This window comes from Panthera pardus, unplaced genomic scaffold (assembly GCF_024362965.1).
Source record: "Panthera pardus isolate Hobbes unplaced genomic scaffold, ASM2436296v1 HiC_scaffold_8, whole genome shotgun sequence".
In the NCBI taxonomy this organism is placed as follows: Eukaryota; Metazoa; Chordata; class Mammalia; order Carnivora; family Felidae; genus Panthera; species Panthera pardus.
The window spans coordinates 60,993,316-61,015,783 of NW_026527013.1; the positions used below are offsets into that span (position 1 = coordinate 60,993,316).

At 49.4% G+C, this 22,468-nt stretch overlaps 1 protein-coding gene across 9 annotated transcripts in view; it reads right to left on the reverse strand.

Annotated features, from left to right (window-relative positions):
* Positions 1-2,521: 2,521 nt before the first annotated feature.
* Positions 2,522-22,468, reverse strand: part of URGCP (upregulator of cell proliferation) — a 58,652-nt gene continuing 38,705 nt past the window's right edge. For 4 of the 9 annotated variants that reach the window (XM_053896975.1, XM_053896980.1, XM_053896973.1 and 1 more), the window contains 5 exons: positions 17,047-17,073; positions 16,667-16,737; positions 7,713-7,745; positions 7,451-7,489; positions 2,522-5,675 (listed from right to left, as the gene is read on the reverse strand). In XM_053896975.1, the coding sequence (XP_053752950.1) occupies positions 3,082-5,675; positions 7,451-7,489; positions 7,713-7,728 (2,649 nt within the window). In that variant the 5' untranslated portion in view covers positions 7,729-7,745; positions 16,667-16,737; positions 17,047-17,073 and the 3' untranslated portion in view covers positions 2,522-3,081. Of the gene's footprint in view, positions 5,676-7,450; positions 7,490-7,712; positions 7,746-16,666; positions 16,738-17,046; positions 17,074-19,528; positions 20,779-22,468 lie in introns of those variants that run through there. The other 5 variants (XM_053896977.1, XM_053896974.1, XM_053896978.1 and 2 more) reach the window with 4 other exon arrangements.

The window sequence follows — 22,468 nt, forward strand, 5'->3', positions numbered from 1 at the left end:
TTTGCTCAAGGGCAACATAATTAGCAGGAAGCAATGGCCCAGGTGTCCCACAGTCTGAGAGCTCTTTCCTGGGAGAAGGGCAGGCTCTCTTGTGCCTGGTCACAGACTCCCAGGCACATTTACTCCATCACTGACTAACAGGGTCCCCTGGGAGCTGCCTGTCCACCTTCTCTGAGTGGCTCTCCACCTCACCAAGCTTGGCTCCAAGGATATCAGTGCCCAGTAGCCCTGTGGCAAATCTCAGGGCCCCTCAGACCCTGATGTCTCCAGGAATGGGCAGGGCAAACTTAGACTTAGCATTCCGAGCCCCAGGTCACTAGGCAAGGCCTAAGTATTGTAAAAACTAGAATCACAAGAGCAGCTCTGACTTCAGTGTGTGAAGGAGAACCCCTCGTGGAATTGAACATCACCTAAAAAAGGATTAGGGGAGATTTCTGGGAAAATCACTTGGCTCCAGCACAACCTCTCCTGTCCCTGTACCTGAGAGGTGACAGTCTTCTGACATTGCCCAGGCAGCTGTGGTGGGGGTGGGTGCAGTTACTGAGTACACCCACCAGTGGGGTCCTGTCTGAGGCAACCTCGTGCTCAGATTCTGTTACACCCTGTCTTCAGACTGGTCTGTTTGCAAAAGTTTAAACACTTTTAGCAAGGGGGCACCTGGGTGACTCAGTGGACTGAACATCCAACTCTTGATTTCGGCTCAGGTCATAACCTCACAGTTTGTGAGCTCCAGCACCCCCCCGCCCCGCATTGGGCTCCATGCTGACAGGGAGGAGCCTGCTTGGGATTCTCTCTCTCTTTCCCCTTCTCTCTCTCTCTGCTCCTCTCCTGCTTGTGTTCCCCCCCTCCTCTAAAATATAGAAAAATGAAAATAAACACTTGTGGCAAACGCTAGTTGCAATTTCACAGCATCTTAGGTCAGGGGGATATAATTTTCCTGATTACTAAGCAGTTATTAATCTACTTTGGATCCTGCATCCTTTTGAAAGTCTGTTGAACTCTTTCCCCAGAAAAAAAAGCACACACATAATTATCTGGAATTCAGTGATTAAATCTTTGGACAATGGAAAGACCCAACAAGGTTAAGAATCTTTGCTTAGTAGGAGCCACTAGGGATAACTTTCATTTCAGATTTCAGGAAGAGCTTGAATCAATTTTTAAGGGAAATGGTTGATATTCAAAAATTCTAAGCAAGGTTTCCAATGCCTGAACTTTGGACCCATGATGATCCTGACTGATATTCTTACTGTGCTGGAGAAGCTACTGGCTAGTTCCCCAGCTTTACGGGAAGAAAGTAAGAAGAGGTTTTAGTATTTCCAGGTGAACCAACCCCGTACAATTTGTGTTAATGATCCTAAAGAGATGAGTTTCTAGAGCCTGAAGGTTAGAGGTTCTGAGTTTCAGAAGGGAAAAGGTTTTCCTAAATTTATAATGATATATATTTTTTAATGTTTTTATTTATTTTTAAGAGAGAGAGAGCAAGTGGGGGAGGGGCAGAGAAAGAGGGAGACACAGAACTCGAAGCAGGCTCCAGGCTCCAAGCTGTCAGCACAGACCTCACCGGGCGGGGGGGGGGGGGGGGGGGGGGGGGCTTGAACTCATGAACCTTGAGACCATGACCTGAGCTGAAGTGGGACGTTTAACCGACTGAGCCCCCCAAGCGCCCCGGTTTTCCTAAATTTATTAGCAAGAGGTCAGGTTTTCAGCTTCCATCTGGTGCGTCCAGAGCCAGGCTCCCAGGACCCAGGCACAGCACTGAACATCAGGGGAGCAGCAGGCTGGGCGTCCTGGAAGTACAGAAAAGGGCTTTGGGAAAGCGGTCCGGTCCAGAGGGCGCCCCCTTGTGGAGTCTGGCAAAGGAGAACAGGGAACACACGGAGGACCAGGAGCTCCTGGTCACCACTGGGGGCCCAGTTCTTCCCCAAAGGCACAACTTATGGAGGGGAGGAAGCCCCAGGGCCTAAGCAGCAGACCCCCAGAGCTGGTGAGGGAGCGGGGCTGGGTTCCAGGGATCCTGAGGTGCCCCGGCCTCAGGGAGGGCCAAGCCGGCAAGGATCAGGCTGAAGCATCCATGGTGGAGGGGCTCAAGGTGACGTCGGGGAGGGAGCCTGGCCCACAGACAGGAAGCGAGATGAAGGGCGGACCCCAGGGTCCGGCTTGGGTCAGCCTGGCAGCTGCAGGCATCCCGTCAGGTCAGCCCCTCTCCCCACCCACGTGTGTGGGGCGGGGCTTCACTGCTCTAGGCCTCCCTTCGTAGCCTAGAAAGTGGGACCTTGATGGCCACACCCAGCGTGGCTGTGAAGACTTTTATTTCTGTGCTCCTGGTAATAGCCTGAGGGCAGACCTCTGTGTAAAGACAGGGGACAGCAGGGCAGCTGTAGGACACTTCTCTCAGGTGTCCCCTCCCCCCCCCCCCCCCATTGCAGATGCTCTGTGTGCAACCTCCTTAGACACCATGATCCTCTTTGAGGAAACAGAGGAACCTGCCTGTCACTATCACATGCACGTTCATTCACTCCACTCTTTTAACAAACATTTATTAAGCGCCTACAGTGCACAGGGCCCTGTGCCAGGCCCTGGGGGTACAGAGTCGGGTCACACACAGACCCATCCCCAAGGAGCTCACAGTCTGGGGCGGGGCAGACACGGCTGCAGGAGGTGGAGGGAGCCAGGGGGGACTCTCCATGGGGGTCAGTCGGGACCAGCAGGTCATGGAGGAAGGGCCTGCCTCCACTTCGTCAGGGAGGCGTCCAGCAACCCCCCCTCTTCACCCCCCCCATACCGGCTGGGCTGCAGGGGTACTACCCCCCACCCCAGGGACGAAGGAGAGGGAGCAGAGCACAGGGGCCTGGAAAGGAGCTGCACACAAACTCTTGCTGTGTGTCCACACCCTGCCCCAGGGCCCCTTGGCTCCCGAGAGCATCTCTGAACAGGTCTGTGCGGTCACCTCCTTCTCAACACTGTTTAGGGAACCCCAGCCCCCTCCCCCCAGGCTCTTGCCCTTCTCCCTTCTCATGGGGTCAGGTGTTGGGCACAGCCCCCACAGGCACACCACCTTCAGAATAGGCCCCCTCCTAACACTCAGAGCCGCCTCACCAGCTCAATGAGCTGCTGGATGTTTTTGTTCTGGTTGGACAGGCCGTTCCTGATGTTTTCCAGCAGACACCTCTTTAACTCAAAAATGGCCTCACTGTACCCCAAGCTCACTGCAGCCATGGGAGGCACCCCATGCCACAGGCCAGGGATGTGCCAAACATGCTGCTTCTCAGGGTCACAAAAGGCCAGGTCGGCCAGCGTCCGGATGCCATCGCCCTGCTTCTCCATCTGTGCGCTGGCTCTGCTCACATCGCCGGGGGGATCCAGGAGCGGCCTTCTGTCCCGAGGCCTGGGGCCGGGGGCACACGCATCCTGGAGGTTCTGGTACACAAACTGATAGTTGGGCACATGCCCCGTTTTCTCCAACCTCAGAAATGCATGCAGAACAGCTGGTGGTATGTCCCTCGTCTCGGCCAGGCTCACCACGGTGACGTTGCTCAGCCCCATGAGCAGAGTGGCCAGGGAGGCCTCCAGCTCGAACCTCTCCCCGGCTGCGGTCAGGGCCCCGCCTATCAAGCCCCCGGAGTCTATCACCAGGATGTGGTCGCAGCCCAGATCCTGGCTGAAGCTCTCAGCCACGGTGACCAGCTGCATGAAGGCCCCTCGAGGGCCACAGCCCCGCCCAGTGGCAAAGCGCAGCCCAAACATGGTGTTGAGAAGCGTGGACTTCCCAGTGCCCGGCGCACCCAGTGCCGACAGGACCACCAGGCGCGACCTCCTCTCCAGGCGAACGTGCAGCTCCTTCAGGAGCCCCGTGACCCAGCGCAGGGGGGTACTCAGCGTGCTGCCGTCGATCAGCTCCAAGGGCAGCCCCTTCAACAGCAGCTCCAGGGCCAGGCCCGGGAAGTGGGCAAACCGCCTCTGGCAGGCCGGCAGCTTCCCCGCCTCCACCAGGCAGCTTTCTGCCTCGTAAAACTGTCCCATCTCCCGCAGGAAGTGCTCTACACCCAGGGGCTCGGGCCAGAGTAGCTCCCCGAAGTCCACCATGCCACAGTGCTTGGGTCTCAGGCTAAGAATGGTCTCAGGAGGCTGCCGCGGCCTTGGCTGGGCCACGCGGGCCAGTCCCCACTCCATCCACCTCAGGAAGTACTGCTTCTCAGCCAGTGAGGCGCTGCTGATGCCTGCGATGAACTCCTGCAGCCCCCAGGCGGGGTCCTGGCGGTTCTGCTGTGCACGAAGTTCTAGCAGCCGGTGCCCCAGCTCTGCCCTGCCCTTGTCAGGAGGGTCCCCCGCCCTCTGGGCCTGGCATAGCTCCTTCTCCACCTGGGCTGCCTTCCGCCACGGGTCCCCCTGCAGCCACAGTTCGTCCCTGCGGTAGGCGTCACAGTCCTTGATCCTCCTGGTGATGCGCTCCATGCGCTGCTTTGCCCGCTGACACTCATCACAGTCCTCGTCCACCCTCAGTCCCAGCTTACGGGCCGCGTGCGCCATCTCCTCCACAGACAACCTCCTGCAGGGGGACCGGGCCACGTGCGCCACGATGGAGCGGACCCTGCGCACGAAGCCCGCGCTGTCGGTGCTGCTGACCTTCACCAGCACATGTGAGTGGTCCATCTTCAGCACCGGGATGAGCTTGTTCAGGAACCTGAGGTTTGTGTTCCGCTTCCCACGGTAGGGGCTCAGGATGAAATAGTACTTGGTGGCCGAGCCCCTCAGGGAGTAGAGCAGCTTGTAGTCCTTCCTGCTGATGTTGTCGGTCAGGATGAACACGGCGGACGAGATCTCGGTCAAGAGCTTGAACTGCAGCCAGTGAGACCCGATGTCGCCCCGCAGGTTCAGAAAGGCCACGGGCTCCGGGAACACGTCCAGGTCCTCCCTGCCGCTGGGGAGGAACCAGGAGACTTCCACCAGCCCATCTGCAATCTCCCGGGGGTTGGTGCCCACGCTCAGGTCTCGATGCCAGAAGCAGTCCCGTGGCCGGTGGCTGGGGCTGAGCACAGCGTTGAGCAGCTGTGACTTGGAGTTGCTGCTGACCTCCATGCGCACGAAGGCGAAGGTGGGAGCCCGGGATAGCACCGCGCTGTCCTCTCGGAGGCCGCCCACGCCCCGCGGGGGCTGCGCCCACCACGTCCGCACCACGGCCCTCAGGGCCCACAGCAGAAATGTGTGGTAGTGGTTCTCCGAGTCAGGCAAGACGAGAGGGAGTGCAAACTGGCACAGGGACATTTTCAGCACAATTTCCTGCTGCAGGAAACCATCTGAGGAGAGCAGAAGGGCACAGAGAAGGTCCAAGGGGTTCACAGGTGTGTCAGGCGTCGGCAGCTCTGAGAAGGAATAGATGTCCGCGGAGATGTCATCAGCCGCGTCCCAGTAGATAATCTCCTCTTCCATCTGGCTCTCCTTCTCCATGGGCCTGGCGTCCAGGGGCACATCCAGCACCATGGTGGTGTTCCTGGCCTCAGCGTTGAGGGCCTGCAGCTTCCTGAGGAAATTCCAGGGCAGGTCTTTGGGGGCCTGAGGGGCCCAGTTTCTCATGCTGTCGCTGCTGATCTGCAGGGCATCCTGGAGGCTGAGCTTCTGGGCCTGGTAGGTCTCCAGCCCCAGCAGCGACAGCATCTCCTGCAGCCTGCTCCTCTCCGCTGTGGGGGGGTGGGGGGAGAAGACATCAGTGCTCACCCCACGCATCAGGGGCCCCGGTTACAGGTGGGATGGGGGACGGCCTCCCAAGGCCTGCCTGAGATCAAACTCACACCACCCCCAGACCCAAACACCGCCAGACACGTTGGACATTAGAGAGAAGACACCCAGGGGCCACATTTAAGAACTGGGAGAGTCCAGTCTACATGTCTGGTTTCTCCTGAAACCCATAACACCCAGCCACACTGGGGCCCCAATTGAACCGTGTAGAGTGCACAGCCATGCACCCACACATGGGACGCAGGACCCCTTCTCTGACCACACCCCCACCCCTGCCAAGTGACCCCGTGGACTTTCCCCACACTCTGGGCCAGCAGTGGGGTCCCTGCACACTGTCACCAGGAATTTCCCACAGGCAACACAATCACTGAGTCACTCGGATTTTCCAGGTTACATTCTTTTCTTTTTACAAACAACTTGGAGAATTTTTAAAGGGAAAAGGAAATTATCACTAGATAGAGAGTCACAGAAATCATAGCTAGCAACCAGTTTTGTGACTCTGAAGCCAATAATGTGGTTTTAATGTTACGGGGGTAAAATATTTGGTAGAGATTACCAGAAGTCTGCACTTACTTGTCCAGATCCCCAAATACCACCCAACACAGTACGAACTCTTAGCAAGCACTACATTCAGCACAGTAACTCCTCGAAAGGTTTCACCCACTGCCCCTGTTCTTGGGCGTGGCATCTGGCCAATTTCCATACTGCATAGGATTAGTATGCTGTCATGGTCCAATAAACGAACAATTAAAAAATGCAAATCCTACTGAGCTGCAGGCTTTTTTCCACTCCTTTCTCAAAAGAGAAAGCCTATGAAGTTACCCACATGTTCATATAAACCCTGAGAGGAGGCACAACCCTGGTCCGGGGCCCTCCTGGGTGACCAGCAGGACTCAGCCCTGGGACACAGGTGTCTCCTCCCCTGCAGGGGCCGCCTCTCTTCAGAACCTGCCCTGCATTGGGAGGGGGTGGGGGTGCAATGTGGCTGCAGTAACACAGGGCTGGTGAACTTGCTGCAGAAACAAAAGAGATGCATGGGGTCACACAGGAATAGAAAAGGTGCTGCTCAGGTCTCTTGAGTTTTGCCTGAATGAAACCAGGGACGTGGTTTTTCTTACCCAGACATGGAACAACGGTTTTTGTCTTTTAAGTAGCATGGTGGTGATGGGCAATGGGAAAAAGCCAGAACAAGAAACGTCACAGGCATCCATGCCTAGTGTGTGGCCCTTGGTGGGAGTGTCACAGAAACCACTGGAACAGCCAGAGGGCCCCCCCCACCGGATCCCACTGCACTTTAGAACCACTGTTGGAGCAGGGGGTGCCTGGGGGGAGGGGGTCAGTCAGTTGAGGGTCTGACTTCGGCTTGGGTCATGATCTTGCGGTTCATGGGTTCGAGCCCCGCATCAGGCTCTGTGCTGACAGCTCGGAGCCTGGATCCTGCTTCGGATTCTGTGTCTCCCTCTCCCTCTGCCCCTCCCCTGCTCACGCTCTGACTCTGTCTCAAAAATAAATAAACATTAAAAAAAAAAATTTAGAACCACTGTGGGGACTCGTCACAAGTAAGGTTCCTGCACTTGCAGCTTCCCCTGCCAAGATGCTAGTGTCCATCACTGTCCCGGTTAGTGGTGGCACTGAGGGCTAAGGGGCTAGCAGAGACTCTGACACAGGAGCTGTCCTCCCTCGAGAGGACAGGGGTGAGAGCGGAGAAAACACGTACCTGTTGGGAAGTCACTGTCCTGAGCCTCATTTGTACCGTCTAAAAAAGCAAAGGAAAATGAGGTGTCAATCAAATCAGCACCTTAGACTGACACAAATTAATTTAGGCTAAACCCAGAACCTGCCTTCTTCTCACTAAGACAGCAAGTTCTCCCCAGTGTTCACAATGTAAAATCCCGGTGAGTTCTCAGTCTACCCACCCGCTCCCTTTCCCCAGACTGGTCCACCCCAAACCCTGCTGTCTCCTCCCGCACGAGACTCACAGTCATCTGCTTCCATTTCTCTCCATTCCAGATCTGGAAGAAAACACACACATGAGGACTTTCATCAGCAAGTTAGGACCTTTCTACCAAAAAGTCTCAGTGAGAATGTGGGGGCTCCTGTTTATTATTAGTGCTTTTAACTTCAGTTTTTCCTGTGTACATTTTTTTCCAGCCCCAAATATGACACAAAGTAGTAACAGCTACATATGAAACACTGATTTGCTCTAGAACATGTATCTTAAAGAATTTACTTCAAGTTTCCAAAAATAAAATATAAATAAGTTCATGAAACTTATAGATTAATCTTTGATGTTAGAAACTATTTAAAACATAAGTCAATGCAAATTCCTTGGCTCAATTTCAAGATGACCTCCTACAGACATCATTTTTATTCTATCATAGAGCTTTTGAAATCCCTGGAAATGAGGCACCTCTCCTGGGGAAGGGCCATGACTTCCACGTCCACAGTTATCTGCCCAAACTCTAGCATCAGGGTATGTCCATTGACACTAACACTTTACTACAGGGTGTATTTCAGTTAGTGCCATTCAGATGTACGAAGACCTCAAAACCCTACAGCCCTGACTGCAAACGTGGGACAGTGGGAGCAAGACTTCAGTGTGTACTTTTTTATTGTTCTGGCTTTTGATCCAAGTAAAAGTACCATCTAATCCAAAATTAAAATTATATTTTTTAAAGATTATGAATCAAGAAAAGATTCTGATATTTTCAGATTAACTCCTCTCATGATTTCCATATCAGGAGGCAGATAAACATGACCTTTCAAACAGTCTTCTTTGATGGCATTTCTGGAAACACATGTGAAGAGCAGGGAAGAGAAACAGGAAAGTGGTTGGAGAAATCACGAGAGCATGGAGGACAGATGAGTCACACACATCAAACCACTGTGTTGAGCCATCAAAAGATCAGTTTATTCAAAGTGGAGAAAAAACATCAGAAGGATTTTTTCCAAGGAATCCAAAATGCCCTCCAAGAAAATATGAGTTATAGGAGATGACGGGACAGAGAGGAGCCCGGGCCTGGCTCCAGGTAGCTCTGAGAGCAGTTGTGAGCAGGAATCACAGGGTAAACCTCAGACTCACAGAAGCCAGGACCTCCTTTTGGTAGGGATGGGACACAGCTCTGATGCGCACAGGGCAGATTACAGGTGGGTGACGTCAAGGAGGCACAAAGTGGCCAAAGGGTGAGCCTATCAAACTGCAGGAACCACCGTGGGGCAGGGGACCCTAGACGTCCGTAGGCCAAGATCGCTGGGAGCCCAGATAAGCACCAGTCAGCAGCAGACGTGGGGGCCGGCAAGGGCTTGCTCCTGGGGGGGCCAAGCTCTTCACTATAGTTCCTGCTGGACAGGCCCAGGCCCCGACCCCCGGGGGTGCCAGGCTGACAGGGACAGAGTGCTTGCCGGGTGCTCCCACTGAAATGATAGGTCAGTGGGGGGATTAGAACGACTCTCACCCACGAAACTGAATTACTTTTCCCCAGTTATTACGGCACCCAGTACTCACTCCACAGAGCTTTCACCGTGTTTTGGAGTGCTTGCTACTGGACAGTCTGTGGACATCGAAGACACCGCTTCACACCTTGGGGCTATTAGTGTATATGAAGGAGAATGAAGTTGAACTCCCACCTCACACCCTGTACAAAGATGAACTCTATAAGACCTAAATATAAGAGTGAAAAGGAGTAAATCTTTGTAACCTTGGATCTGCCAATGGATCCTTAGCTGTCATGCCCAAAGCACAGGCAACAACAGAAAAAAAAAACAGACAGGACTGCATGAAGATAAAAATTTCATGTGCATCAAAGAGCACTGTGAACAAAGTGGAAAGACAACCTACAGAATAGGGGAAAACACGTGCAAATCATACGCGATTCGGGTCCAGTTTCTAGGATACATAAACGACTCTTGCAAATTCAAACAAAAAAGAAAAAACCCCATTCAAAGGATGGGGTGCCTGGGTGCCTCAGTTGGTTAAACGTCCAACTCTTGGGGCACCTGGGTGGCTCAGTTGGTTAAGCATCCGACTTCAGCTCAGGTCATGATCTCACAGTTTGTGAGTTCGAGCCCCATGTCGGGCTCTGTGCTGACAGCTTGGAGCCTGGACCCTGCTTCAGATTCTGTGTCTCCCTCTCTCCCTGCCCCTCCCCCACTTGTGCTCTGTCTCTGTCTACCAAAAATAAATAAATGTAAAAAAATTTTTTAAAAAAAAGTTCGACTCTTGACTTTGGCTCAGGTCATGATCACATGGTTCGAGTTCGAGCCCCGCATGGCGCTCTGCACTGACAGTGTGGAGCCTGCGTGGGATTCTCCCTCTCCCTCTCTGCCCCTCCCCTGCTCTCAAAATAATTTCTCCTTTCTTATTGTGTTAAAATATATATAACATGGGGCACCTGGGTGGCTCATCCGGTTGAGCGTCAGACTTCAGCTCAGGCCATGATCTCATGGTTCATGAGTTCAAGCCCCACATCCATCTCTCTGCTGTCAGCACAGGGCCTGCTTCAGATCCTCTGTTCCCCTCTCTCTGCCCCTCCCTAGCTCATGCTCTCCTTCTCAAAAATAATTTTAAAAACATTTTTAAAAAAATACACATAACAGGGGCACCTAGGTGGCTCAGTTGGTTAAGCATCTGATTTTGGCTCAGGTTGTGATCTCACGGTTCTTGGGTTTGAGCCCTGCATTGGGCTCTGTGCTGACAGCTCAGAGCTGGAGACTGCTTTGAATTGCGTGTCTTCCTCTCTCTCTGCCCCTACCTCCACTCATTCTTGCTCTCTCTCAAAAATAAACATTAAAAAAATACACATAACAGAAAATTTACTACCTTGCACATTTGTGGGTGTACAGCTGAGTGGTGTTGAATCAGTTCATTCACTGTTGTGCAGCCATCTACCACCAGCACTGTGAATACGGAGTCCTAATCCTACTAGATAGTAACTACCATTCTCCCCGACCCAGTCCCTGTAAACCAGTTCTGGGCTCTGCGACTCTGCATGCCTCACATACACAGAATCACACAGCGTTTGTCTTTTTGTGACTGGCTTATTTCATTTGGCATGATGTCCTCATGGTCCATCCATGCTAAAGCATATGGTGGGATTTTCTTCCTTTTTAAGGCTGAATCACATTCCATTGTGCAGATGGACCACATTTGGGAAATCTCTCCAGGAGGTGATGGACACTTGGGTCACCTTCATGTTTTAGCTGTCGTGATGACGCTATTGACACAGGTGTATAAAGATCTCCTGCAGACCTTGCTTTCTATTCTTTGGGCCCCGCCCAGAAATGGAACTGCTAGGCCATATGGCATTTCTATATTTATTTTTTTTGCAGAAGCTCCACCCAGTTTTCCCCAGCAGCCACACCATTCACACTCCCACGTCCATTTCTGATTTTAGTGATAGGAGTCTTTTCTCCTTTTTTCTTAGTCAATGTAGCTAAAAGTTTGTCAGTGTTGTTGCTCTTATCCAAGAATTCATTTCTGGTTTCATTAATTTTCTGCACCATTTTTCTAATCTCTGTTTTACTGATCCCTGCTACAATCTTTAGTATTTTCTTCCTCCTGCTAGCTGCGGGTTTCACTTGTTCTTCTTTTTCTAGTTCCTTAAGTTGTAAAATTATGTTGTTGATTTGAGGTATTTCTTATTTCTTTAAATGTTTTTAATGTTTATTTTTTTGAGCGAGCGAGCAAGCATGCATGAGTTGGGGAGGGGCAGAGAGAGAGGAAGACACAGAATCCGAAGCAGGCTACAGGCTCCAAGCTGTTAGCACAGAGCCCAACACAGGGCTCAAACCCTCGAACCACGAGATCATGACCTGAGCCAAAGTCAGACACTTAACTGACTGAACCACCCAGGCGCTCCAGATGTTTGTTTTTTTTTAAGTTTATTTATTTTGAGAGAGACAGAGACAGAGTGAGTGGCAGAGGGGCAGACAGAGGGAGACAGAATCCCAAGCACGCTCTGCACTGTCAGCACAGAGCTCGACATAAGGCTCAAACTCATGAGCCCTGAGATCAAGACCTGAGCTGAAACCAAGAGTTGGACACTTAACCGACTAAGCCACCCAGGAGCCACACACGTTTCTTATTTTTAATGTAAGTTCTTATAGCTCTAAATTTTCCCTCTTAATGCTGTTTTTGCTGCATCCTACATGTTTGGGTGTTTTGTGTTTTTGCTTTCATTTGTCTCTAAGTATTTTCTAACTTTCTTGAGATTTCTACCTTGAAACCCTGGTTGAAAGTGTGTTTAGTGTCCACAATTTTTACAATTATTCAGTTTTAGGTTTTATTGATTTCTAACTACATCCCATCGTGCTCACTTTATGATATCTATTTTGTAAAATCTCTGTAGACTTGACTTGTGAATGTACACTTTAGAAGAACATGTGTGTCATGTTGCTGGGTTAAGTGTTCTCTATGTTTGTTAGATGTGGACAGTTTACTGTGCTCTTTAAATCCTCTATTTCTTTTCTTGTCTTCTGTCTGGTTGTTCTATCTATTATTGTGAGTGAGGTATTAATGTTCCCAGCTCATACTGTAGAGCTATTTCTCCTTTCTATCAGTTCTTGTTTCAAATATTTTGATGGGCTGTCATTAGGTGTGTACATGTTTATAATTATTGTATCTTCTTGCTGTATTGAGTCTTCTATTAACATACAATGCCCTTGTTTGTCTCTTGCAACCTTTTTTATGTGGAATCTATTTTGTCTGATATTAGTATAGCCACTCCTACTATCCACTGGTTATTATCCGCATGGAATACCTTTCTTCATCCTGTCACTTTCAACTTCTTTTTATCTTTGGATCTCAAGTGAGTCTCCTATAGACAGCATATAGTTGGGCCAATCTCTGTCTTTTCATTGGAGAGTTTAATGCCTTTATATTTAAAGTAACCACTGATAAGGAGGCACTTACTTCTGTCATTTTGCTCTTTGTTTTCTACATGACCTATATACGTCCAAAAACTTTGCCCCTTTACATTCTACCCCCACCTCTTTTGGTTGTTGATATCACAAAAGCACATCTTTATACACTGAATGTCCCAGAACATAAACTACTAATTCTTTCAAATGCATTAGTCTCATAAGTTATGCAGGAAATAAGATTTGGAGTTAAAAACCAAAGTTATAGTAATATTACTATTACATTTTTTTAAATGTATTAGTCTTATATCATATAGAAAATAAGAAGTAAGCTACAAACCATTGTTAGAATTGTTACATTAGCTATTATAATTGCCCATGTATTTACCTTTATTTAGATCTTTACATCTCAATGCATCAATAATACAGTCACTGTTTAGTGTCCTTTCTTTTCACCTGTAAAATTCCCTGGCACATTTCCTGTAGGGCAGGTGTAAGGTCACCAACTCCCTCAGCTTCTCTTTACCTGGGAATATCTGTTTCTCCTTCACTTTTTTTAAAAGTAGGCTTCATGTCCAGCAAGAGCCCCATATGGGGCTTGAACTCATGACCTTGAGATTAAGACCTGAGCTGAGATCAAGAGTTAGAAGTTTAACTGAATGAGCCACCCAGGCATCCCTCTCCTTCACTTTTGAAGGACAGATTTGCTGGGTATAGGATTCTTAGCTCATAGTTTTTTTTGTTTGCTTAGCACTTTATTTTTATTTTTTTTAGCACTTTAAATATATATTCCCACTGTCTTCTGGCTTCCAAAGTTTCTGATAAGGAATCTAGAGATGATCTTGGAGGATCCTGTGTATGTGATGATCTGCCTCTCTGCTGCTGCCTTCAAGACTCACTCCTTCTCTTGTTGAAGTTTAATTGTAACGTGTCTCGGTGTGGGTCTCTTAAAATTCATCTTACCTGGGCTTTGTTGAGTTTCTTGGATTTTATATGCAGGTCTTTTTAGGAAGTTCTCAGCCATTATTTCTTCAAATATTCTCTCTGCCCCTCTCTCTCTCTCCCCCTCCTTCTGGGAGGCCCACAGTGAGTACCTACTGATGGTGTCCTATGGGCATCTTAGGTTCTGTATGCTTTTCTTCAATCTTTCTGTCTCTGGTCCTCAGCTTCCATAAGTTCCATTGTCCTATCTTTAAGTTCACGGATTCTTTCTTCCATCTGCCTCCATCTGCCTCTGAATTCCACAAGTGAAGTTTTCATTCTGGTTACTGTTCTTTTCAGCTCCAGAATTTCTTTTAGTTTCTTATTCTAGCTCTTTATTGATATTACTGTTTAGTTCACATATCATGTTCTTGACTTTCTCCACATTTTCCTTCAGATTTCTGAGCATCTTTAGGATCATTGTCTTAAAGTCTTCGCCTAATACATCTGCCCTCAATCTTTTCAGTGCCCGCTTTTGTTCAATTTGTTTTTCTTTGAATGGGTCATATTTCCCTGTTTATTTGTGTGCCTTGTGATTGCTTTATTGAACACTGGACATTTGAATCTAATAATGTGGTAACTCTGGAAATCAGATACCCCCACCTTCCCCAGGGTTTGCTGCTCTTTGTTATTATTTGTTGGGTTGTGTAGGTGAGCTCTGTGCTTAGGAGCAAACTGAGGTGTGAAATTTAGGCCCTCTGAGGTGTTTTCTGAAATCTTCTTTGGGAATGCCCACCCACTATCTAATTTCCCCACATATGCAATTGCTTTTGAATGTTCTAGTGTCTAATGTCTGGCTCCCAGAAGGGGAAAGGGCAAAAAATTAATGGGGAGGAAGGGTGCTGGTCTTGAAATCCCCTGGAAGTCACTTCAGCTGGAGGGGGAAGGGCTTGCAACAATAAGGAAGGGGCAGCAACACCAACGGCCACCCTGTGTCTGCACCTCTGTGATCAGAAGCAGTAAGCAGCAGAGCGGAGATCCCCAGTATTTGGGCAGGGTTCTTTCTGCCCACTCCAGCTGGTTCCCGCCAGCCGTGTGCAAGCTGCTGCAGGACTGTGTGCACAGCAGCCTGCATCTGTCTAGGAATGGGAGGCAGGGAGCTGCTATTGTGCTGAGAGACGTAGCTTTTACCAAACTAACTACAGATTTACTACCCAAGCCTCCCCCTGGAAGTGGCAAATCTCCACCTGACTCCAGAGTTACAAAGCAGTTAATGGCCAGATCCACCAGTACAAGTGCTGCGCAGGTTGGGAGACAGATTCCTGGCGTTTCCTATTCTGCCACCTTCCCAGAATGAGAAGAGTTTAAAGAGTTTTCTTAAATTTCTTTTAAAGAATGAGCTAAAGGGGCACCCGGGTGACTCAGTCGGTTGAGCATCTGACTCTTGATTTCGGCTCGGGTCATGATCTTACAGTTTGTGAGTTCGAGCCCCGTATTGGGCTCTGTGCTGACAGGATGGAGCCCGCTTGGGATTCTCTCTCTCCCTCTCTCTCTGCGCCTCCCCTTTTCTCTTTTTCTCTCTTAAAATAAACATTTTTTACAAAAATAAATTTAAAAAATAAGGAATGAGCTATGAAGTAATTAACACCCTCAGATGGAAATGAGGTAAATAAACTCTGTAAGAGGATTATATATAAAACGAATCCATGCTTTTAAAAATCGGGAGTGTGAGTATCCCTGGAAGAGGCAGGGTGGGAGGGGACTACTGGGAAACTGACGTGTTTGGCTTCTTTGTCTGGATGCTGCTTAAGATAGGTCTGTTCATGTTTGTGAAAATTTCTCCAGTTACACACTGGGAATGTGGGCACTTCTTCGGGTGTACATCACACTTCAATACAACTTCCCTCTTAATCCTATAGGTTGAAGAGTTTGCTTTTAAGTCTTATTAATGAAACAGGCTGAAGAGGAAATCACATACCTCAAGAAGAAAATTTTTTAAAATAATTACTAGAGGCTTATTCATTGGAGAGATAATAAAGATGGGACGTAGGAAGGTAGCAGAGTGTCTCTGAGCGTTGGTTTCCTCAATGAAACAAAGGACCAATAATGACTAACCACCTGGCTCACAACAGGCATCCAGTGAGGGGATTCCCTCCCCCAATCACCCCATGCTGCCTCCTAGTCTCTCTAGAGCAACTCTCATTCTGACAGAAATCCCTGTGGTCAAGGAAATGTTCTAAGTCTGCATGTCCCACAAGCACCTGAAATATACCTGGTGTGACCAAGGTACACGTTGTGTGCCTAATGGCTACTGTACCGAACAGCACATTCTAGATCTTGAGAAGGTGTAAGGCTTTGGCCAATTTCTACTTGATCCCAACTTTGCTGTGAGGCTTGACCTGGCCTTTACTTCTCCCAGTGCCTACCTTCTAGAACAGAAGCTCCATGGATCGTGGGCCACTGCATTCACTACTATTTACTATATCCACAGTGCCTACTCCAGTGCCCGCACATGGTAAGTGGTCAACAAATATTTGTTTGGATGAATAAAATAAAACAGAATTTGATTAATCCAGACTTCTTTACATATTTTTGTGGGGTTATCTTTGCATACCACTCTGATATCCAATAGGACATATTTATTTCAAGAAGCACTGAATTAGCAATAGATCCAACATGGATTTCTAAGAGAAAAGGTGTCTGATGTGTGGCCACCATACCTCAAAGGTGAAGTCACGAGAGGCAGTCCCAGCCCCAGCCCCCAAACCCACTGAGGAAAAGACCCAGCCCGTGTGAACCACAGCCAGGAAGACCACGGATCGGTCTGCTTGGGACAGTTCTGCTTTATCCCTGTTGTCCCAATACAACACTCAGAAGTGCCCAGGTCACAAAGTAGACAGTCCCCCAAAGCCAAGATTCAGGGTGGCAGGGACAACATGCTTGAATTGGACGATACGTTCCCGGAAAACTGTGGGATAATCACCTGTTGGAAACTGAACCCTACTTTGAATATATGAAGTTAAAAGGCCCTTGAATGGAATCTTTTCATAAAAGGAAAAACAAAAGCCTTAGGCTTATTTATTTCTGAGGCCTGTGCGCCCCTGCCCAGGACGCCACCAGAACCAGCTTCCAAGCGGGTGCCGGCCCCCGTTACCTGCAATGGCCACCGCGGTCCGTCTCTCAGATGCTTTTATTTCTGGGGCCACTTCTCCCAAATCTGAGCGCCTGAAACAATTCCAAAGGAAAACTGTAATGAAAATAATGAAGTAATACCACAACTTGATTCTACCTGTCCAGTTGGCTGCACGTCAGAACCTCTTGGGGGGACTTGAAAACTACAAATCCTGGCCGCGCCCCAGCTCATGGAAACCAGACCTGGGGGCTGGGCCCGGGCAGCACTGTTTCAAAGAGCTCCCTCGGTGATTCCAACGTGCAGCCACCACAGAGAAGCCCTGGCCGAGAAAAACCAGCCCTCTCTGCAACCGCAGGCCAGAGCACACATCGTCATTCAAAAAGACAGAAAAATATACATACCCTTTGACCAGTAATTCCACTTCTAGCCTAAGGAAATAATTAAGATTTAGTTACAAAGATGTTGATGTCAGCTTTACATATAATAGTGAAAAACTGGATGCCTTTTAAAATCAAAGTCCGATTACAGAGAAGTATGATACAGTCTTATTCTGTACTCATTAGAAAATACTGTATGGATCGCACCTTGTGGACACAGAGACGTTGGACAATGTTACAGAATGACGTTAATGATATATTCATTAGCAGGAGGAAAAGTCAAGTTACAGAACAATATGTATAGTATGATGTTTCAATAAAATTGTATTTGTGTATTTCCCTACAGGTGTACATAAGGAGATCTAGAAGGATATTCATCAAGAGTAACAGTGTGGGCAGACAGGGGTGGTCCTGAATTATTTTAAGTAGGTTTGGTAAGTGCAGTCCGTTTAAGAATGAACTATTTTAAATATATTATAAAATTGAGTAAATGTGCCGATTTTGTCAGGAGCCAGGGGTTCCACTGGTGAAGAAGGGACACACAAATATGGAAAGAAGAAGCTAGAACAAGAACTTCCAGGGGCACACGGGAACCAGTGAGGCCAGAGCAACGGCACGATTTCTACACGCGAGCGTGTGGGTACGCGTTTGCATCTATACGCATTCTCTCTCCTAGCTCCGTCCACCAAAAGGGCCAAAGATACTCTAGGGGGGCAGTGAGCACACCAACCCCCTTCCGTGCCATTCCACACTAAAAGACAACAGGTCTCCTTGGAGGGATGGCCGGGAAAGAACAAGAGAAGTCTGAGCATCTTCAGAAAACAAGGAAGTGCTCAAAAAAAATGCTGGTAGGTCACAGAACATAGGTGCCAGCTTGAAGAGGCTCCCACGGCCAAGTCTGGGACAATCTGAGTGTGAGCATAATAAATACAGTAACTAATGAAAAACCATTGAAAAGCAGGACTGGGGGCGCCTGGGTGGCGCAGTCGGTTAAGCGTCCGACTTCGGCCAGGTCATGATCTCGCGGTCCGTGAGTTCGAGCCCCGCGTCAGGCTCTGGGCTGATGGCTCGGAGCCTGGAGCCTGTTTCCGATTCTGTGTCTCCCTCTCTCTCTGCCCCTCCCCCGTTCATGCTCTGTCTCTCTCTGTCCCAAAAATAAAAAAAAAAAAAAAAAAAAAAAAAAAAACATTGAAAAGCAGGACTGAATGAGTCCGTGTAGGTATACATAAACAAACTGGGGGAGGGAGGAGGGCTCTTGCTCACAACTATCCAATGAGTCAAGTGCTGCAGCTGGAGTAGTATCATTCTGTGACCATCTCAATCTCAATGAAGACTGGTTCAGGCCAGGGGCACCTGGGGGGCTCAGTCGGTGAGCGTCCAACTTCGGCTCAGGTCATGATCTCAGGGTTTGTGAGTTTGAGACCCATTTCGGGCTCTGGGCTGACAGCTCAGAGCCTGCTTGGGATTCTCACTCTCCCTTGCTCTCTGCCCCTCCCTTGAGTGCACACGTGCTATTTCTCTCGCGCGCTCTCTCTGTTTCTCTCAAAATGTCTCCCCACAGACTGCTTCTTAGGGGTCAGGGAGAAAAAAAAAAAAAACCTAGTAATTACAACGATGCACACTTGGGCAATACCTGACTGGGTGATCAAATCAGTGACAACATGACAGATGGCCACTGTGTGCCCCAGCCATCGCACCCTAAGAAAGAACACGTCACCAGGCAGTGTTCCGGCTAAGAATGAAAAGTCCTGGTCTAATTGCGGGGGCAAATCCAAAAGAGAAAGTCACCTGGAGGGGAGGACTATGTTATCCCAAAGTCACAAAGGACAAAACAAAGGTGGAGGAAACGTTCCAGATTCAGGGTGCTGGAGAGATGTGAAAACAAAATGCAGGACCTGACCCCACACTAGATCCTGAACTGGAGGGAGAGACTTTGGGGTCAACTGACAGAATTGAAATGTGGGCACTATGCGTGTTGAAAGCATGGATGTTGATGACTGAACCACAGCTGTAAGAGAGTATCTCTGCTCTCAGGAAACCCCAAAGGATCTGGTGAGAAAACAGGATGCTGCATGTAGCTGACTCTCTAGTGCGTAAGAAAGATTACGCATGAGTGTACTCGTGTGTGTACATAAACACACATGCAGCGAGAGCCAGAGCATGAGAAATGAAAATGGTGAGCTAAAATATTAAAAACAGAAAACTCTGGATAAAGGGCCTTTCACTTTTATCATTTATCTCTAGGTACAAGTTATTTTAATAAAAAATGTCAAAGTTTATTTTGTTCTATTTACATTCTTTAAGTGAAAGAAGCATGTATTGATTTAATAAAACCAAAAGAACTTAAAAATGATGCAATGAGAGGGGTCTGGGCCAGAATAAGATGTGCAGGTGCCCCAGGGAGACCAGACTGCTGTGTCTTCCAGGAGCATGCGGACACTCAACTCCATGTAAGGGACCCTCAGACCATCCAGCCCCCGCTAATTCCCCAGCAAACAAGTCACACCCGCAGTCCGGAAGGAGACTCCACGCCGGGTCTCTGGGCGTCTCATCCTCTGCCTGCTGTGAGGAGAGTCCTGGAAACACAACTGTACAGCACAGACCGCTAAGCTCCGCCCCCGATGCTGATAAAAAAATGAGAGTTTTCATTGCTTTTGTAGTAAGAAAAAAAGTAACCTTAAAAATAGACAACAGGACGGGTATAAACTGGCTCCCAGAGTAGAAGCAGGCATGGCCTGGCCGCACACACACGTCTGAGGTCCAGGCTGGGAGAGGGGAGGATCAAAGGACAGGTGTTTACAGCCGGGGGCTCCTCCCACCCACACACGGGCTCCTGGGACAAGAGCTGAACCTCAACCCTTTCCTTCCAACACAAGAAAGCAGGCAACAAAAGTGATATTATCACAGGGATTCTGTCCTGTATTCCTGTCCACAAACTGCACATCTGTATTGTGAACGGAACACAGGGCCCAGCCTGGCAAGGGATCAGAAGCTTGGCTCCGCCTGGCACTTTTTACCTTTCGATCTACTTTCAACGCTTTCACAGCCTCAATTGTGTTCAAAGTCCTTTGCTGAAGCTGTCACCCCTGTGCAACTACATTTGGAGACGAGGTCTGTGCAGAGTGTGATTCTGTGATTTAAAAGAATTTATTTGGTTCGTCTCCATTCCTGGCACACAGCTCCTAAAAACCCTTGGGATTTTCTTTGTGAGGTGTAAAGGTGCCTCTTATAATGTTAACGAGTGAGTTTGGGAAAGCACCTGAGGATGGGGGCAGGTGGCCTGGGGACCTAACCACGTGGTTACAGGATTGGAACTTTAAGTTCGGGGACAGGAGGGGCTGGAGGTTGGATCAATCACCAGTGGCCAATGAGTTCATCACTCATGCCTGTGTAATGAAGCCTCCAGAAAACCCAGAAAGGACGGGGTTGTGAGGGCCTCCAGGTTGGTGAGCACGAGATCTGAGAGGGCAGGGAGACTCCGTGCCCCTCCCCACACACCTGGCTGGTGCAGATCCTCCTCTGGCTATTCCCGAATCACTCCTTTTGTAACAAATGGGTAATTAGTAAGTAACACGTTTCCCTGAGTTCTGTGAGTCACTGCAGCAATTAACTGACCCCAAAGAGGGGTCATGGGAACCGGACTCACCCCTAGTCAGCCAGAAGCATAGGAGGCAGCTTGATTCTCACTGCTGGCATCCTAGGCAGGAGGTGTTCATGGGAGCCCCGAGCTGTAGCCCATGTCACAAGCACAGCAGCGGCCCGGGCCTGCACCCCGTCAGAGCTGCACACTTCTCGGGCAGCGCTCTTCAATGCCCAGAATAAATGGTCGAAACCTGGTGAGCAGGGCTAATTCCTAGCAACAAACCCCACTCCTTCACCAGGTGGTGACAGTAAAGCAAGATGGCACAGAAAACCATCCCAAGCAGGATATGAGAGAAATACAGGTGCATTTGCTTACTGTAATGCAGCCAGCAGCCTACTATCAATTGCTTTGGATAATAAAGAATCTGCTCAATTTTTGCTGTTTTATGCTGACAACTTGTAAGACCCGCCAGTCGCCCTCCTGCCCCACACCTGGGCTAGCTGACAAGTAAGCCTAGGGACTTCTTCCTTGGCCCTGGAGGAGGGGTGGGGGGCCCTCCTCCCACTACCACCCCCGAAACAAAATAAACTTCGAAGCCAGTTGTTCTGCCTAGGAAGCCTCACTAAATTAGTAATAAACCTTTATAAACCAACCTGGTGTGTGTTTAGGGTTGAAATGTGTCCCCCCCAAGGGGCACCTGGGTGGCTCAGTTGGTTAAGCGACCGACTTCGGCTCAGGCCATGATCTCATGGTTGGTGAGTTCGAGCCCCATGTCGGGCTCTGTGCTGACAGCTTGGAGCCTGGAGCCTGCTTTGGATTCTATGTCTCCCTCTCTCTCTGCCCCTCCCCTGCTCACGCTCTGTTTCTGTCTCTCAATAATAAATAAACATTAAAAAAATTTTTTTAATAAAAAAAAGAAATGTGTCCCCCAAAAAGGTATGTTCAAGCCCTAACCCCAGTACTGAGTGTGGTATTATTTAGAAATAGGGTCTTTGCAGATATAATTAGTTAAATTAAGACCAGATCACACTGGGTAGGGTGGGTCCTCTTACTAGGAAAGTGTGGTTGGTCCACAGTGAGGAAAACGTGGGCAGGGGAGGCAGAGACCGCAGTGCTGTGTCTACAATCCACAGATCGCCAGCAGCCACCAGAAGCCAGGGGACAGGGAGGCACCAACCGGGCCCACACCCTCATCCCAGACTCCTGGTGTCTGGAATGGTGGCGGAATACGCTTCTCTCTTCTTTGTGGCCCCTGTGACAGCATCCCCAGCAGAGTTCATAGAGCACGAGTGTGGCTCCTGATGGCTGGATGCAGCGTTCTCCCCAGTGCGTCCCTTCTCTGCTACTTGCAAGGACACCAGTCATTGGAGGACGGCCCACCAAGCCCAGCATGACCTCATTTTAACTAATCACAGCTGCCAGGAGCCTATTTCCAAAAAATGGTCACATTCACAGGCATGAGGGGTTAGACCTCAACACACGTTTTGGAGGTGACACGATTCAACCTCTAACAACATGCAAGCCACAGGAGAGGCCATCCCAGCTCCACAGGGACCACCCACATTGAAGTGTTCAACTCTCATCATGTGCAGGGGCATGACTGGCTGAGAAAACAGAGGAGCTGGGTCTGTGGCAGCGCCTAGGGGCGGGGACGCAAGCAGATGCGGGATATCACAGCACACCCCCTCAGCAGCCCCCCTCCCGGGGCCATAATCATCACACCCCCAAGCGGAGCAGGAACGGGGCTGCGTGCAATGAGGCTGTGTCCTGGGTTCACTGAGCGAGAGGAAGTGACTCTGAGCCCTCCGAGAGCTCACACAGGAGCCGTGTCACACCCCACAAGACACACAGGCTGACCTCTGA